Source organism: Aspergillus japonicus, assembly GCF_003184785.1.
Source record: "Aspergillus japonicus CBS 114.51 unplaced genomic scaffold BO86scaffold_23, whole genome shotgun sequence".
Taxonomy (NCBI): domain Eukaryota; kingdom Fungi; phylum Ascomycota; class Eurotiomycetes; order Eurotiales; family Aspergillaceae; genus Aspergillus; species Aspergillus japonicus.
The window spans coordinates 193807-211738 of NW_020291660.1; the positions used below are offsets into that span (position 1 = coordinate 193807).

General features: G+C 51.5%; 7 protein-coding genes and 1 non-coding gene across 8 annotated transcripts; 5 read left to right on the forward strand and 3 right to left on the reverse strand.

Moving 5' to 3' along the window:
* Positions 1-334: 334 nt before the first annotated feature.
* Positions 335-1744, forward strand: BO86DRAFT_312695 (Zn(II)2Cys6 transcription factor; the record flags this gene model as incomplete). Its single annotated transcript, XM_025667966.1, has 3 exons — positions 335-471; positions 529-1000; positions 1070-1744. 3 exons carry the CDS (start codon positions 335-337, stop codon positions 1742-1744), a joined length of 1284 nt encoding a protein of 427 aa, XP_025527823.1.
* A 180-nt stretch (positions 1745-1924) lies between these two features.
* On the reverse strand, positions 1925-2815 carry BO86DRAFT_429968 (MBL fold metallo-hydrolase; the record flags this gene model as incomplete). The annotated part of the gene is made up of 1 exon (XM_025675660.1): positions 1925-2815. The coding sequence occupies one exon, from the start codon at positions 2813-2815 to the stop codon at positions 1970-1972; it is 846 nt and encodes a 281-aa protein (XP_025527824.1). The 3' UTR covers positions 1925-1969.
* A 2668-nt stretch (positions 2816-5483) lies between these two features.
* BO86DRAFT_312703 (uncharacterized protein) lies at positions 5484-7548 on the forward strand (the record flags this gene model as incomplete). Its single annotated transcript, XM_025667967.1, has 6 exons — positions 5484-5582; positions 5648-5897; positions 5959-6535; positions 6593-6854; positions 6969-7270; positions 7347-7548. The coding sequence occupies 6 exons, from the start codon at positions 5484-5486 to the stop codon at positions 7546-7548; spliced, it is 1692 nt and encodes a 563-aa protein (XP_025527825.1).
* Positions 7549-7828: 280 nt separating this feature from the next.
* Positions 7829-9151, reverse strand: BO86DRAFT_399463 (uncharacterized protein; the record flags this gene model as incomplete). Its single annotated transcript, XM_025673628.1, has 3 exons — positions 7829-7852; positions 8059-8379; positions 8987-9151. The coding sequence occupies 3 exons, from the start codon at positions 9149-9151 to the stop codon at positions 7829-7831; spliced, it is 510 nt and encodes a 169-aa protein (XP_025527826.1).
* Positions 9152-9252: 101 nt separating this feature from the next.
* Positions 9253-10859, forward strand: BO86DRAFT_418905 (uncharacterized protein; the record flags this gene model as incomplete). Its single annotated transcript, XM_025675092.1, has 7 exons — positions 9253-9294; positions 9573-9614; positions 9648-9700; positions 9795-9976; positions 10014-10079; positions 10150-10356; positions 10837-10859. The coding sequence occupies 7 exons, from the start codon at positions 9253-9255 to the stop codon at positions 10857-10859; spliced, it is 615 nt and encodes a 204-aa protein (XP_025527827.1).
* Positions 10860-11108: 249 nt separating this feature from the next.
* BO86DRAFT_448178 (DUF3176 domain-containing protein) lies at positions 11109-14433 on the forward strand (the record flags this gene model as incomplete). Its single annotated transcript, XM_025676626.1, has 4 exons — positions 11109-11726; positions 11787-11956; positions 12012-13138; positions 14338-14433. The coding sequence occupies exons 1-4, from the start codon at positions 11158-11160 to the stop codon at positions 14431-14433; spliced, it is 1962 nt and encodes a 653-aa protein (XP_025527828.1). The 5' UTR covers positions 11109-11157.
* On the forward strand, positions 13858-13930 carry BO86DRAFT_t129. The gene has a single exon. It is a non-coding gene; the product is annotated as a tRNA-Phe (tRNA).
* A 1960-nt stretch (positions 14434-16393) lies between the features above and the next one.
* On the reverse strand, positions 16394-17416 carry BO86DRAFT_312930 (uncharacterized protein; the record flags this gene model as incomplete). The annotated part of the gene is made up of 2 exons (XM_025667981.1): positions 16394-16936; positions 17018-17416. The coding sequence occupies 2 exons, from the start codon at positions 17414-17416 to the stop codon at positions 16394-16396; spliced, it is 942 nt and encodes a 313-aa protein (XP_025527829.1).
* Between the last annotated feature and the right edge of the window lie 516 nt (positions 17417-17932).

The window sequence follows — 17932 nt, forward strand, 5'->3', positions numbered from 1 at the left end:
GACTTGTCGGTGCTCGGGTTGCAAATTGGTAATGGAGGGCCTAGAAAATTATCCGTCGGTACAGCTACTGAGAGGACAGTTGCCTGTACATACAAGTTGGGTCCTACTTTGAATCCGTGGCAGGATTCCATGGTTTTCCATAATTTATCCTCGGCAATTCAATTACCAACCCTGAAGCGGGAAAGTGGCGACTCCGGGAGATCCGGTGGGATGAAAAAGGGTGGATTTGTGGAGCCGGTGGGATGGATTTCCAGATTTCCATACAACCAATTCATCATCTCCTTCTATCTCCTTCACTCCCCCCCCCGTCCTGGAGAAAGAGGCAGAAAGGAAGATGACTCGATTCAAGTGCCGGATATCCGGATGCAACTCCAGCTTCCAGCGCAAAGAGCACCGCACCCGCCATGAAGGGCAGCATACGGGGGCCTTGACGCGGGCCTGTCCCTTTTGCGCCCGGTCATTCTCCAGAGGGTATGGATGGGGATGGTAGTGTTTAGTACCACAGAAAGAGACACTAATAATGTTCAGTGACTCCCTCCGTCGTCACATTCGTCTGGACCACCACGATTCACAAGCAACCTCAACCACCACATCGACTCGAACGGCCAAAGCCTGCCTGGGCTGCCGCCAGGCCAAGACCCGCTGCGGCGGGGGCAACCCTTGCAATCGCTGTCGCGCTCAGCCCCAACCCTGTCTCTACGATCAACCTCAAAAACCACCACAACCACCACAACCAGCCGTCCAGTCCCTTTCGCCCCAATCACCCCCCAGCGAGGATGATTCTACCTCCCGATTCACCCCCTACGTCCACCTCTACTTCACCCACTTCCACCCCCACTGGCCCATCCTGCATCGTGCCACCTTTAGTCCCCCCGACGAGCCCCTCCTGCTCCTACAGGTGGTCTCCATGATCGGCCTATGGGTCAGCGACACTCCCTCGTCTCGTGAAGCGGCGATCAGTCTCCATCGCAAACTGGGATCTTCAATCCTAGCTCAGCAGGTACTGTATCCTCCCTGCTGGCCGCCCAACCTCCTATCCGCGCAGTAAAAGCTAACCACGGAACACCAGGACAACTGGGCACGCTCCATCTCCTTCACTACAGAACTTTCTGACAGCGATACCAATCTATCAGCGCAAGAGATCGTCTCGCGATGTCCCGTAGCCACCTACCAGGCCATCCTCTTATATCTCATATTCTCGCTGGTGCTTACCCGCACTGGCCACGGCACCAGCGATAGTCGCACCAACCTTTCGCGAGCAGTAGATCTAAACCTCCCCTTCTCCCCCCAAGACACCCATATCCTCTCCGTCCTCGTCACCACCTGCCTCCGCAACCACGTCTTCTACTACCCGCTGATGCTGGAGCGGTACCATCAGACCATCGACTCAGTCGCCTGTATCTGGGTGGGGGTCGAGGAGCTGAAACGCCTGGGCTTGGCCATGTACAAGGTCTGTCGGCTGAGTGGGCACGGGGCTCGAATAGTGGAAGGCCACGCGCTGGCGATGGGCCACGATGAACAAGAACAGCGGGGCGTCTTGCGTCTTGCGGATCTGCAGTTTCCGCCGCCCGATAGTCGGCATCTGTGGGAGGCGCAGTCAAATCCAGAGCTGGCGCGGTTGTTGCAGATCGAGGCGCGCACTCGCGGGGGTGCGGCGTCGCGGTTGGATGGTCGCGAGGAAGGGAATTGGATTTCGGCGTGTGGGAGGGTTTTGGAGGATGGGAGGGATACCTGGTGGTTGTGATTGGGTTCGTAATGAGATATTCAAAAATGGGTGTTTCTATGATCATTGTCTGCAACATGATCGTATGGAGACGATGTAGTGAAACAAACGATATCCATCCCCGTGTAATGAAACAGAATCTATACCAAGATCTATACAAACAGCACTCGAGAATCTACTTTCCCGATATCTATGTCAAATGGCAGCCTTTCCCACCCCCTTCCGAGTTAATCACCAGACCACCCCCTAAATGACGGCCCTCTCCACACCAGGAGTCAACCAGCACACCTTGCCGTCAATCTTCTCCTCCGCAAACACCTGCCGCAGCTCCTCCTGATGCTGCGTAAAGTGCTCCCAGGACTCGAAATGGATAGGCACCATCACATCCGCCCCCGTCACGCGCATCAGATGGGCCGCCTGCTTCCCATCAAAGGTGATCTGCAGCATCCCCTTTGGGGTGGGAAAGAGGGCATTGCCCAAGTTCACCACCGCCACCGCCACATGCCACCTCTTACGGATCTCCGCCAGCTCGTCGATCCAGACCGTATCCCCGGAGAAATACACCACATTGGGGAGGCCGTCATCACTCACGCCGAACGAGTCGCCCTCAACGATGAACCCGGTGACCTCGCCGCCGGGGAAATGCTGGCAGGGCGTGCCGGTGATGCGGAAGCGCCTGCCGCCGAGGACGGCCTCGACCGTCTGCCAGGGCTGCAGGCCGACCACGCCGGGCCGCGGGGCCAGGTTGCGGGCGCCGTCCGGGGTCGTGAAGACGTGGCGGCCGTCGAGGAGCTGCCGGCCCAGCGGGTCGAGGTTGTCGACGTGGTCCTCGTGGCTGAGCAGGATGGCGTCGATGGGCGGCAGCTCGTGCAGCTGCAGCGCCGGGCCGGCCTGGCTGCGCAGCTTCACGGGCGGTGGGGGCTGCGCGTAGCCCCAGGCGGCCCAGTCGGCTTTGGCCCAGGCGTCGTAGTCGTACTCCGATTCGGCGGGGCAGAAGACCGGGTCGGTCAGGAAGCGCACGCCGTCGATGGTGATGATCGCGGTCGCGGTGGTGATGTGCGTCACGGAGACGGATCCTTGGAAGGCGGGCATTTTGACGTTTCTTCTCGTGACTAGGGCTATTTTTGATTTTTTTTTTCTTGTGGCAAGAAAAGATACTCAAAATGGGACTTGCAGTAAGATGGATGAAGAATGAGGAGCTGTCAGTTGAAGTGGTGATGTTGCGCCCTTATATAGCGTATCTTGCTGCGGATTCCTCTCCTAATTTCATTTTGATCCTCCCACCGGAATAGTGTCATTGCCACCCACCCACCTTACTCATCATGATTAGATCAACGCAGTTATTCGTTCCATATGATAAATCCTTACAAAAGGGGTTCAATGGCTCACGATGGCACCATCTGTTAGTTTTAGATTATTCCGCATAGATTCCAGAAGCTTAGATGGTTGTCATACGGTATCCCACAGAACCCACCATCCCACAATCGTACCGCAGCCCCGCAGAGTTTGCGGTATGTTGTGGGATGTGTGAGTTCCGAAGGCTCCAAATAGTCTTTTGCCCGCGACTGACGTTGGAGAGATTCTCGGGCCCTGCTGACGTGGTTAGCAAGACTGCCTCGGCGATTTGTGTGAGGGTGTCCTGGATTATTGTTCACCATTCGGGGGTTCTCTCGGTTGGCCTCATCCTTGCCCTACTTATACATATTTGGCCTTGATATACTAGTATTATATCCGCAGGTAATCTGTTATATTACTAAATCAATATTTAAAATAGATCTTTTTTTAGTTAATTTAGCTATATCAGTATAGCTAAGGCTATCGGACAGAATAGAAAATACTAATAAATTTTGGAAATAATAAATATAGGTACTGGAAATACTGTATAATTAAAGCAACCAGTTTACAAAGTTATAGAATAGGTATGAAATAAAATAGAATAAGTAATAGAATAGAAAATAGCTGCAGAGCTGATGAATTTCATTTCTATAAAAGTATATATAGATATTGATTATTAGAAAGTTATAGATTATATTGGATATGTTTTTAGATTTAACTACCCTTGCAGCTGTGCTGTAATAGGCGAGCTGAGGTTTTTTACAAGACTCCTTAGGTCATAGAATATTCATTGGATTGAATTGAATTAAAGGCTCCCTTGGTTGGAGGATACCTCACATGGTCTTTGATCATCTTTCTTGAGACGTATTGTTCTTGTTATGTCTCAAGCTTGAAACACCCGAGATGTAGGATAGGAGGTGGGCTGTATGGCTTGTGGTCCCATTCTGAGTCCCCCAGACCTCCCGGCAGTTTCGGAAATAACATGGATAGAGTAGTCTTGTGGTCAGCTTTCCCCAAGGCCAAGGGACCAAGATGGACGGCGGTGATACCAGCTCTCAGCCAAGACGAAAGGTGTGGAAGCTATATCCGGAACATATTTAAGCTAGGGCTGAACCAACATCGTACCGGCCCACTCGAAGATAATGGCTCAATGGGTGAGCTGACAGCAGGACATGTCCGGTTCTTGTTATAGGAACTACCCTTAGGGCTTGGCTGTCTCTTGGAGACGTTTCGATGCCTTGAACATATTCACCATGGGTAAAAGTTCACACACTTTGAGAGGGTAAAACCAGAAAGTGTACGTTGTGCCAGTACTCTATCACGAAGTAGTAGGCCTGACATCTCTCCCAAGATACAGGTCCGAAACATCACTTTTGGTGGGGAGGTGTCATATCTTGTCGATACGGATGAGAAGCGATAGAGGAGCTGTACTACGTGGGTAGTCCAAGTCCAATTGTTGAATTAAGCGACCTGTGGAGAGATAGCTGAATTGCGCGACTCTCATTTTCCCACTTGAGAGATGAGAGTGAACATACTCCCGGAAGTTAGATGGGACGAATCTTGAGAAGGACGGGTGTGCCATCCTTCGCGGTCAGAGAGGCAGGGAATCGAACCTATCTGAAGTAGGCTCATCTGGCCGGTAGAGATTCTTCTAAATCTGTCAGGCCTAGCTGATCGTGCTGCTGATCACCCGTCACGGCCCATATTAATCAATAGTTCTACCTATATAGCCTCATATAGCTGAGTTTATAGCACATCCACATCACCAACACTAGGGTATCCAGCTTACTAGCACAAGTGTCCTCATCGCCTGTCGACTGCTATCAGCGAGAATGCCACACGGACACTTCATGTGTAATTTTAGTAGCTTTAGAAAGACTATTCACTGCCCCTCCTTTGCAAACGCCCTCACGGACACGTGACCTGTAAACACTGTGTCTGAGCTGGATGATGGATGTCCTTCCTTTCAAACTAGCCCAGAGGATTGTTTGCTTTTCATTTCCCGGACATTCCCTACCATGTCGTGTTCGTAAGCCTAGCGCCAACATAGCTTTATCTTGCTTGTCTTTGAGTAAGTTCTCCCCTCTCACCTCTTTCAACCCTGCTCTATCATCACTTTACTATCTCTGTATCCATCTCAACGTTTGATCTCCTTTTTGCATCTTCTCAGCTGCTTTTGAAGGTATTTTCACTCATCAATGACCGTATTCAGTCAGCCTTCCCCAGCAATCTGTGTCCCACCTTACCTGCCTCTTGATACATCATCCTCTCCATCATCGCTCTTCTAACTATTCATCCTGCTACATCTCTGGCTTCCAACTTCAGACTGACTATCGTGTATCCGAGATCAGTCCCCAGCCAGCCTTTTCTCTGTAACGAAGAAAGCGTGACTATACCCATCGAAATCCACTGCAACAGGCACACTATGACTTCTCTCACATCGATCTGCGCAAACTGGACTCCCAAAAACTCAGAATGCAAGAAGGAAGGTGGGGCAACCTGCAAGGGATGCTTCCTGATTACTGTTAGTGACCCCAATATGACTACTTTATTTGCGAACGTGTACTGACATGCACCTCGACCTTACAGTACTGCAGTAAAACATGTCAAGTGGCCCACTGGTCTGAGCATCGGAAGGACTGTAAGTCCATCCTGAACAAGGAAACATGGCAGCCAGCGTGGGTTCTTGAAAGAAGATTCCCTGTGCTCACGCAAGGCGGCCTTGAGATGTTTGGAAGAAGGAAGTACCTTTGGGGCACCGATGCTGCAATCGACATCTTGAAGCTGGCCTCCAATGAAGGGGAAAGCAATGCTGTCGACCTTCGTCTTTTGTTCGCTGGTACGTATCAAATTCTGCCTAGCCTCCTAGCCTGTGCGTGACTAACAAACTGTGTCGATAGCCTCAGGAGACCTCCGCAACGTCATCAAAACCGTCGCTGACCTACCTTCCACCTATACTGGTTCTCTGGATATTACAATCAATGACCGAGACGAAGATGTCGTGATCCGTAACGCGATATTACTCTTCGTTACGCTTGTTGTCGATAATCCCAATGAAGCTATCGACTGCATCATTCACCTCTGGTACTCAGCACTTGTGCGGGAATCCGACATTCGAGTCCTGTCGGATCGAATTCGGCCCCTCATCCAGGATGTCTGTAACACCAGGATCGATCATGGGCCATCGGTACCCCTTTCAAAAACCTGGAAATTTGGGCCTTCCTCCCTGAGCATAACCCTCGCACGCGCAGTCTGGTCTCGCCTCCTGTCCTATTGCAACATCCCATCTGACTTGACAGCCGCGAGTGCTCAGAAGATCCGCACAGAACAAGTTTTCGGTGCTTCAGAGAAGGACCTTCACGAGGAGCATATGATCTTTCTTTCTCCACGCCAGCGGCTTGCATACTATAAATTTCGACAAGACGGCCTTCTACTTCCATTTGGCCACCCTCGCGACGATTTTGTGCAGCCAAACCCGTAGGTCCACACATTCACAAACTGTATACAGGCAAATTGATGCTGATACGAGACCAGGACGTTGTTCCAGTATAAAGGAATCTGGTCTCTCATGGTTCGCGCGAATCCGCTGCGTGGATGGTCGCTCAAAGACGTTCTGGAGACACCCAGCGGGCCCGCCACGGCGGATCTCTACGGCAAGCTGTTCTGCTACCTCCGGAAAACGCTGAACCTTTTTGTCGAGCGACTGTCCAGCACAAGGATTGCCTTTCAATTCCATCATACTACTGCGTCTTATCTTGTAGAGGGCCTCGCTGAGGGTTCCTTTGACCGAATTGAAGTAAGTATACTGACCTAGAAGCAAACAGACCCCCCCCCCCCCCCCCCAACCAACAGCCCCACTCCTCACGAGTAAAATGATTCATATATCAGGTACTAAGTATTCTCTCCTCAGCTCTCGAATCTTGCGGATAACAACTACATGGGCGCCTATCATACCCTCTCCACCATGGTCCCCTTGCTTCGGACTCCGCAGCAGAATCCACACGCCACTCTTATCACTCTGTTCACAACCGCCATCAGCGACGTCGCGACCCTCGAGGAGGGCATCTCATTGATGTTCGCTGATTCCGAGACCAAACAACTCTTTGACAGATATAGCCCGGGGACGGGACCACGGTCTACTTTTGATGCCGCATCCCTCAAAGAGGCCTCCGCTCTCCTGCTGTTCGCGCCAGTTGACAGACTCTTCGATCGGTGAGTACGCTGAACACATAAAGATGCACGCATCCCAGTACTGTGGGCAAGAGCGATCCTTAACCATTCTTCATAGGTATCTGAAGACATTTGCTGTTATGGATGTGGCCAGCCGGGTCGGCGCGATCATTAAGGAACCACACAGCATCGTCGCGAAATGGCCTTACCGGATGCGATTGCGGCCTGATCAGGAGGGCGCGCTGCAGGAGCTGGAGCTTTGTCTGCGGGAGATCCGATCGAGCAGGGAGCGGTACGTGGAGTGGAAGCGATCGGTCTAGGGCTTGCTTTGGCCATGCTGTGGTGCTTGCGGTGGATTATTGGCAGGTTGGCTGTTTGATGCGTCGAGATGGATGAGCTTTGCCAGGAACTTATGCTTGGGAATAGATTGTATTGCCTGGGTTGCTAATGAGGGGACTTCGGGTTCTTCGTTGTCCTGGGCTAGATTTCGGGATATAGCTTCTCGTGGCTAAGTGAGGCACTCATACTAGTTTAACATTCTGCTCCATTAGAAGATTGAGGTGCCATCCCGGAGCCATGCAGCGAATACTGCGGCTGAGTCTATGTTCTGTAGTTGGTGTCGTCCTTGTTCTCACTGTGTCAGATCAAGAAGAACTTGTTACAAATGCCATGCCTTAACGTAGACCCTCGAGTGAACTGGATAGTACTGATCAAACCATATATAAAGCCCCTACACCTTTCCGCTAGCGCAGTAGCCTTCCTCTTCCGCTCCACGCAGAGTCCCTGCACATACAAGCTAATATCATACCCATTCCCTGCCAGATACTCACCTCGGTGCCAATCGAGCCGCCCGCCTTCCCCACCGCGGCGGCCAGACCCAGGAAGTGCCCGCGCAGCGGAGTGGGGAATGACTCCGCCGCACAGAGGAAGGTGGAAATCCCCGGGCCCATCTCGCCCAATACGTTGAAGATCCCGTACATCATGACGAAAAGGGGTAAGATGGACTGAACTGGCTGCAAGGTACCTCCGAGGATAAATCCCCAGATGGCCCATAAGACAAAGCCCAGGGTCATGGTTTGTTTGCGGCCGATGCGGTACATCAGCAGACCTCCGATCAGGCAGCCTGGAAGATAGAATAGGTTGATTATCGCCTGAGAAGTAGGAGTTAGGGGAGGTATCCGACAATCTAGTGGTTCTGGTTGGAGTTTCACCTACCCCACCAATGTTTTCAATGTTTGAGTTGTTTGGGCTGAGTTGCGAGATTATTGTGGAGGAAAATATTCCAAATGGATACGTGAAAAAATCTTTAACAGAGCCAGGCCAGGGCTGTATGCTCTATGCGTGAACGATGGGGTCTGTAGCGAATTTGTATTTGGAGTAGGTAAGTACTCACATGTCCCGAGCATTGGCTTCCAGTATCGCTTCAGTACGAACCAGTACGGGTAATGGGATCACATAGCATTCTTCTGATACTGTTGGGATTGATCATACACACCCGAGCCAAGCAAATCCCCACAGGATTCTGAATCGCAGATTAGTACACTCTCTGTTATACGTTAATAGCCCCACAGAGAACATACGATGAGACCCAAACCAAAGCAGACTCGCCATACACCAGCATGAACCTCCTGATAAAAGCAGAGAAGAACAATCACAGCTATGGCTCCTGCTACGACGAATCCCTAGGTGATCACATATCCTAAATATGCAGACTGATGTTCCATATCAAGATGGATAGTTCTTTCGCTTCGCACTCACATGATCAACCGCAAGGTCCGTCGTCGAGGCCACCGGAAACCCTCTCTTCCTGCGCAGATAGACCGTCTCGTCGGCTGCCTCGGTTGCATTCGTGGTACAGACAGGATATTCACATCCTGCGCCAAAGCCAGCCACGCCCCGGGCCACGACCATCATCCAAAACATTCTATCGCAACCGTTGATGAACAGTATTCCCTTCTGGTTGAACAATAATCCATATATTTACTTACTCAGTCTCTGTTCTCTCATGCACAGCAGTAGCTAGGATGATGCCCAGAACGAGGAATACCGTTGTCGCCACCACACCGGTTCGTCGGCCTAATCTGTCGACGAGAGCACCGAAGAAGAGCATCCAAAGTTTTCGCGGATAAGAGAGGAATCGGACAATCGCGTTGTCATCTGGGAAGATATGCCATTTTTATATCTAGTGATGTATGAGCCAAGTCAAATTTACATGCAATCACAGCATCTCATCACAATACGCATACAGGCTGGAGAAGAATGGTTCCATACAGCCAACTGTTCAACGAAGAACATCTGATCAGTGGGACACGAGAAATATTCAATATGCACACAACTTACTCAGCTTTGCTCTCACGAAGAAAATGTGTATCTTTTGATCCGCAGGGTTTTAAATCATCCCAAGACATAAACTCTCCAGCGATGGACTCAGGAGGTCCATGATCTGCCACGAACGCCCGAGGCGACTTACATGTCCTATGAAGGAGGCCCACATCACCCAGCTTGAAAGGTACAACAAAAGACTTGCTGATAGTCAACGGTAGGAGATTAACACGAAGGGCCAAAGAGTGCTCTGCCGCACCGAGAACTACGCCAACAGTCATGCGGGGTTCAACTGGCTCCTGCGAGGGGCGTGCGTGGCAAGCGTCTTTCGGCAGTTGACTAGTGAACCCATGCTTTTGTTCAAAGAGAAGATCAATTACAAACTGGCTGGCAGTGGTGAGTTCTTCCTTTGCCCCGTCGAACAGGGTTATCGGGACTGGACCGCTGACCATTCCTCTGGGAGACGACCGATGCATTGCGCCGGAACGGGTCCACAGTCGACAATGGACTCCTTGTGATCTACAGCCGGGTACAGTGCCCCCGGCTCTGCGCGTATCACCTTCAACAGAAGTCGTGACTAATATTTGTTGTACATGCAGGTGAAATCCTTGTTTTTGGGTCATATCTTGCCCACAAGAGCGGTGCGAACACCAGCCCCATGGATCGCCGGGCAATCTATGCAACTTTCAACCGCGAGGCTGAAGGAGACCTGCACGACGAGTACTATGAGGATCGGCGGAAATTGTGGCCTGCCACGCCCATGCGACAGGAAGGTACAGACTACGAGGATGGAGACTTCAGTATGGGTACGGTTCTCCATAAAACTTGGGGAATTCATTCAGGATAAATGTGTTATCTTGTCAGCGTGAGAACCCCAATAGAAGGGACAAAGAAAAGCCTGATCTCAGTCTAACATTAGAAACGGTTGCACGGAACGTAGAGTCTAATAGATCCTTACCACTTGGCCTCTGGTTCCGTTCTTGATTCTTCTTCATTGCCTGCAGCAGTATTGCCGCGACTATAGGTATTTAGTGGGTACCGCTACCGTAGCCCCATATCGTAGGCTGCGGCCGGCGACTCACCTCGAACCCAGTATTTGAGACTACACTTCGAAATCAGCACTACAAACTGCGTGGGCAGAGCCAGAGGGGCCACCGCTCATTCATGTATTATTCCCATTCTGGGGAGTCCTGCTGAGATTCCATCAGGCTGCTTCTCTTTCTTTCCGGCTGCCATATCCCCACATCTTAAACTAGAACCCCTCCCACTGTGCTAAAAATGTCTAGCGCGCGACTGGTTACAAGATTAGGGCTTTCGGGCTCTTATCATCAAGATTAAGCTAGGGAAAATATATCCCTAACCAATCAAACCCCCAGCTCCCGTCGACTCTCACGCAAGCTATGTTTTAGCGCCGAGAGCCTGGTTGGCTATCATGTCGGTGGGTGTTGGTGATGTTCTTGGCTGTCAGCGACTCAGCCTTGCTGCGGACCCTGACCGAGAAAAAAAAAAGCCCGCGCCCCGCTGAGAAGGATGCCTCGCCTTTACTCATCTTGAGATACTTCGATAAGTCTTCCTCTTGAGTTTCTATTGAATCTATACCACATAACATGCCGATATCAGATCGCTCATCGCCCTCTTCACGGGCGAGCAGCATCCACAGCATCCACAGCATCCATAGTCAAGCCCAGTACGAACCCCTGGAGCTTGTGTCCCGGGCCCCCTCATCAGAAGAGCATGATCCCCATTCCCGGCAATCCCACGATGGCAACAAGATCGACCTTGTGACTGAGGGTGAGATAATGATTCCTCCAGATGAAGCCAACGGCCCTGAGAAGAAAAGGTCGACCTGGACGGTGATACAGGAGTGGTACGTCTTAGAGCTGGCGAGCATGCTCGTCGCAGCGGGATGCGTGGTCGCGACGGTGATCGTCCTCCGGCGCTACGACCGCCGCCCGCAGCCCGCGTGGCGGTACATGTCGCTCAACGCCCTCATCTCCTGGCTCAGCACCATCTCCAAGGCGTGTATCCTGTTTGCCGTGAGCGAGGCGCTAGGCCAGCTAAAATGGGTGTGGTTCGCGCAGGGCCGCCGGCGGCCTCTACCGAATCTGCAGACGTTTGACTCAGCCAGTCGCGGGCTGTACGGCAGCGCGCAGTTGATTTGGATGCTTAGGGGACGGTGAGTTGCGTTGTAGATTCTTCTTCACTGCATAAGAAATGCGAACTAATTCCGAAGTAGGCATTTTGCTATTTGGGGAAGTTTGGCGGTGATTCTCGCCTTGGCGTATGACCCATCGGTCCAGAACCTGATCCACTACTACTCGGATCTGATGGAAGATGCTCATCAGCAGGCGTGGGTAGCGAATACCTCGACGTACGCTTCGTATGGAAGCGGGATGCTGGGAAGTGGTACGTTGCTCAGCAAACCCCAACACAGAAAGATTGCTGAGATATGAATCAACAGATCCGTGGGTGGACCCCGTCCTCAAGGGAAACGTCTACAATGCACTCTTCAACCTGGACGACACTCGCCCGTGGGCCACGCCGCATTATGTCTGCAGCTCGGGGAACTGCACGTGGAGCCCCGTGGCGGCGCTAGGGGCGCGAGCACTGTGCTCCGACGTGACGCAGCACCTGGAGACCAAGAATGCCTCGGTGGAGACTGGAGGCGGGCTGAAGAACACGGTGTTCCTCCCCAACTCCACCGTCACGGTGTGGTTCAACGCCTCGTACGTCGGAGACCAGGTCTACATGGCCATGGGCACGGTCGACCCGCGGCTCGCCCGCGTCTACACCAACGCCACCTACCCGCCGATCCAGTTCATCGCCCCGCGCGGCTACAACAGCAGTAGCGGCGACCGCTACCCGCGGCTAACGTCGATGTCTCAATTTCAGGCCACGGAGTGCAGTCTCGAGCCCACCGTGTATAGCTTCAATGCCAGTGTCCAGAGTAACGTGTATCGCGAAGAAATCCTCGCGGCGTGGTCCAGAGACATGAGAGCGCAGTCAACGAAGAGGGGTGTGATGCCCCCGTTCAAGGGCTCCCCGCCCGGCTGGGGTACTGCTGAAGGCATAATGCAGCCCAACCAGACCTTTCTCATCACCGACACCGCCAGCAGCGGTCTGGGCACCTTCCTCCAGTACCTCTTCGCGGGATCCTATCGCGTGACGGGCTCCAAGACCCGGCTGCAGGTCGACCAGGGCACCGCCTACGCCACCGCCGATACCATCCAGGCCCTCATGAGCGGCAACATGACCGGCTGCTCCATGCAGACGGCCGAAAAATTCGCCTGCGCGATGCACAACGTCGCCGCCGCTGTGACCAAGTCCTTCCGCGACGCCGCGTACATCGCTGTGGACTCGGATGTCGCGGCAGCTAACATGACAGCAGGCCATGGCTGGGTCAACCAGACGTACGTCCAGGTGCATTGGCAGTGGGCCACGCTGCCGGTCGTGGTATGGGTGCTCGGGTTGCTGACGCTGCTGGGCGCGGGGTGGAAGGCGCGTCGGAGTGAGGTGCCCAGCTGGCGCAATAGTCCCATGCCGTTGTTGTTTTTGTATCGGGAGGACAAGTGGGAGGGGGAAAGCACAGTTGAGGAACCGTTTCCTCGAAGAGAGGATGTGAGAGTGATGTTGTGCAAAGATAATGGTCGCTTTGTGTTGGCGTGATTGCGGCTTGCCGCGCCGAGATATAGATACGACAAGGGCTATCTTGATGGTTTGGTGCGTATAAGCAAAGAACATAAGTTTGCTCGTGATCTGTACGACCATATTTGAACCACAAATGTAAGGGAAACATGCTCATTGCAGTTGTACTGGAGTGGGTGTACTGGCAAATTTTGTGGTTGTGGGGAGGGTGTGAATGCGGCGAATTTGTTGATCGTACTGTGCGCAATTTGTCCATGGAATGGGAGGAAACGCAACCGTCGAACTTGGACCTGCTTTCTGCTTCTAGAATTCACGAGATAATCCAACAAAACTACACAGTCTTATGGCCTGGAAATAAACTTGGTCCTTCATTTATTGAGGGTAGTCCTTCAGGATAACGTGGGTTGAGGATATTCATCTGAAGAAAGATAGGCGACCGACTTGCATATGAGAAAGATATAGCAGACTAAAGATAGAATATCGCTATGCAGTGGCGGGCGACACACTTCTATACCCATGCTAAGATCCGACCTCGTCCCCATCAACGTACAGCAGGTTTTTATGCGGGTTGTAGTACTACGATACAGAGACGCCGGATTCTCTGATGTGTGGATCTTAGGCTCTATTATATAGCATATTAACGCACAAAGATCACGTGAAAAGGGGCAATGGCGCATCTGGGAGCGCGTCAGACTGAAGATCTGGAGGTGGCCGGTTCAAGCCCGGCTTGCCCCACTTTCCTCTTTTTTTGTTCCTCCATCTCTCGGTCCCGTCGTAAGTGTGAGTGATATAAGAGTGATGGAGTAGCCTATAGCGAACGATCATCATGTGTCATAAATTCATTGGGCTACTGTTGAGCTCTCATCTATGAATAGCTGCGAAAGCCGTAACGAAAACTTATGAAACGAGCTAATTATCATCGAGCAAAGTCTGACTGAAACTACTACCACCCCTGAGCTTGACGGATTGAGAGCCATGCTCTGAAAGGTCCGACTGTCCGACTCCAGTAGTTTTACAACTTTCAATTTGCACCAATCAGGAAAGTCTCAAAGTGGTACATGATGTTCTTCAACCCAAACGACCATCCAGTGGAGGGGTATTGCGTATTGACTGAGATCGAACTTGCTCAAATTGCTGAAGAGTACGATCCGCGCGCAGAGTTGCTCCGGGTTGTCGCAAGAAGTTCCTCAAATTATCAGGATCTGCCCAGCATAAGAAAGGTAGAGGTCCTGCTGTGAGCGCTTTGGTGTCAATCCAGTATTCGATGTTTTCCATCCGGATATAATCTTTATTTGGCATCTACCTATCGCCAGTCTTGAAGCCTTGTCCATAGTCCCATCGATGCTCATAGGGCTTGTCGAGGTGCTCTGGGTTCCAAAAGCGGACAATTGAGGTTGAAGGCTGTTGGAGAAGCATCCGCCGCCAACCTGCCTCAGGGCGCAAATACGCTTCTTCTCTCTTCTGACGCGATATGAGGATAATTCCGCCAGCCACAAATATCCCCGCCCAGTCTATAACGCGAGTCAAGAGTCGTCTAAGTGAATTCGGACCAGATCTTTTCCACGACGAGAGGGATTCTCCTGGATTCTTGTTGCGGTTCGACAGGAATGTAGAACAGGGCCTGTTGGATCTTGCGCGAGTTCGTGATTAGATCTTTCCATGTGGAACAGACTCGAGTCGAAATCAACAATGTATGCATATCCAAGTTCAGGTGGATTACTTGGAGGAGTTCGGGGATAAGAATATCACAGATGGGTCCGAGGAGCAGCGGGGCTCATTTTTGTGGCTCTTTATAACTGTTCTGACAGGAGCCATCGTGGACAAAAGTTGTCTCAGTCGAGACTAAGAAGAAGGAATATGAGACTAATGTGACCTTGCAACGTCGGCGATTTGTGACCGGAATATTAACAAAAGATTTATTTTGTTCTATTGTCGTATCAATGGAAACTCAGAAGCATCGCGTCCTTGTTTTGTCACCATTTTCAGGGCGGTAGAGATCAATGTCGAAGGCTGGCGCAAGATGACCTCGGGGGCTAGGAGAATGACGGCAGTTGCCCATCACATCGTAGCCCACCGGACAGACATGTCGCCTTGTCAGTCATAGGGTACACAAGTGAAAAGGCCTGCAGCCATAGAAACAGACTGAGGTTCACCACTTATCCAGCCCCTGCCTCCCACATCCTGTTCGAACAATGAGGCTTTCCAAACTTTTGTAAAGGGGCAGTAATGATGGAAACGGGAAATCGATTGATGTTTCCAAACATACAGCAGGGCAGAGCTGGAGATACACAGCTCCACGATTACAAGTAGTGAGTTAGTACAGAACTTTACACACAATAGTCAGTTCAGGACAATCTATAGAAGGGCAAACAGCAAGCCTGGGAAGGCCCGTGACGGGTAAAGAATTCTGACGGGGTGTTGGTTTCCAGGCGGCCCGCAAACGGGCCCGGGGCCAAATAGAAAACATGAGTTCAAGTACTGCCTAGACACAAGGGTCTTCTCGGACAGAAGCAATCAAATAGAATCATTTTGATGGAGTGACTGATAGACCGATCAATCAGGGCCTCCGTATTGTGGAGCTTAAAAATTATGACTCTAAAGCTCGATTGATGGTCTACACGCTGCCAGGTCCATGCACTTTCGGAGCATATATATATTTGCCAGTTTATGTCTTGCTGGGGCCATGTGCTTCTCATCTTCTCAGCCGCATTAATTATCAGAGTTTTGGCTGTTGCCCACGCTGCTATTGGCGATATGATACAGTGGTACAATTCTCAGGGCATGTTTCCATGAAGACTTACTAGGTATTGTAGCACTATCAGTAAAGGGAAATTGAAACTATGGAGTAGATTGCAAAACTTTCTAATACACAGGATATAAGCTATAATGTATAGATGCTTAGCACATACGACCACAGGGTGTGGAAAACAGGGCTTCCCGTCCGCTCAGCCGTACTTAAGCCACACGCCGGGAGGTTAGTAGTTGGGTGGGTGACCACCAGCGAATCCCTTCTGTTGTATGTTTTTATACCCTTTATTATCTTGGTCTTTTGTTCTTTGGTCTCTTTTTTTTTTTGTTTCCGCCCTATGTCTTTATCCCTCTAAGTCGCCTTATCCCACCCAAGTAGACCAACTGAAATTGGAAAAAGGATAGATTGCAGCATCGGGGTCTACAAACGCTTCATATGCATTCGTATCCTCATTTCGCCTGTATTCTCGCACGGTCGGAAGCCGGCTCCTCGGCAGCATCAGACCTGAGTCCATTCCCACCTACTAATCGGATGCTCGCCTGTTCACTCCGGAGGTATATGCCGCGACTGGCTGGACGCAAGATGATCTCCCGCAGCCGATTCAAGATGATAAACTCAATCTTGAGCTTGACACCATAGACACACGGCTTCAATGCCCCCTGCAAGTAGAACATATTGGCGCACTGGATTCCAAACAGTGTGAAGTCCAGCACGATGATCAGTATATTGGCGTAGATCAGCTGCCGCAGCACCTGAGCCTGCTCTCGAAAGTTCTCCTGGTTAGGGTCGGCGCTGTAAAGGTCAGAACCCGGTCGTGTACTATACGATGCCCAAGCGCGTTCGCGCAGCGGCGCGCGGCCGCGCAGGAACTTGCGCGTTTGTAAGATGTATAGGATACTGAGGGTGGTTTCTTGGATCAGGAAGACGGCAAGCTGCACACGGTCCCAGATGAGGTTGGCGGAGGAGAGCGCGCGGTTGATACTCGTGGCTTGCTATGGAAGAATGGATGGTGTGAGTAGCCCGTTTGCCTCGCCTGCCATCCCTTCATATTACGTGTGACTTAGAACTCTTACAGCCATAACACCGATCGCGATGGTCGGTATCGAGAACGCGACCGAGTTGGAAAGGAGAATCAATTTGATCGTCCTGAGCATGGTTGCGTTGCGCACCAGCAAATGGAGTCGTGAGTACAGGATCCAACTTTGCGGAACGACCATGATCAGCCAGGTGAGGTAGATCATGGTGATGGAGGGGATGGAATCCGTCCAGACGTGGAAGTCGGCGAGGATGATAAAAAGTGGTTGGAGGATGATCGCCCATGAAACGAGTGCGCAGGACCAGAAGTATAGCCCTCGGCGGCGCTTGAAGGTCAGGAATAAGGACGCGGTGACCTCCAGCCCGAGCCACCAGGAGATTCCCGTAAATGCGGCCATGGTCATAGACATAGGCAGATCTTGCCTGACGTCTTTCATGCTGAGAGACCGTTGGGTCTAGATCTTTAGCTCTCGCTAGCTGTGTCAAGCTTTTGCGACTTGACTTGTGTCGCAGAGTTCCGAGGTGCTTGAGGATGTGGGCAACATGGGTGTAGAGATTATAAGTCCGTTATTGTTTGGACCATAGTGAGAAGTCTCTCAAAGGATATGTTTGCTACTTTGGAGACATGCTGTGTAACGGACTCGAACACGCCGAATGCTTCCTGCTACTGGCCTGATGTTGCATAGACGACAACCAGGCGGCCGAATAAGGATGCTCGATGTCCCAACCACAAGCTACACACACCATAAAGAACTCGCCTCTCCATGACAAACAACTAGGGGACAGATCTGGAGATGTACCTGGACAGGCACTAAAGATCAGTAGCTGAAATGCCCTTGACTAAATCCCTTCTGTAACTATCCCTTCTCTTGGTGGCGCTGACATCCCAGCGATCAGTCCAGGTTTGATGCATTCGAGATTAAAAAGTCAGCGGGATCCCTGAACAGGAAGGA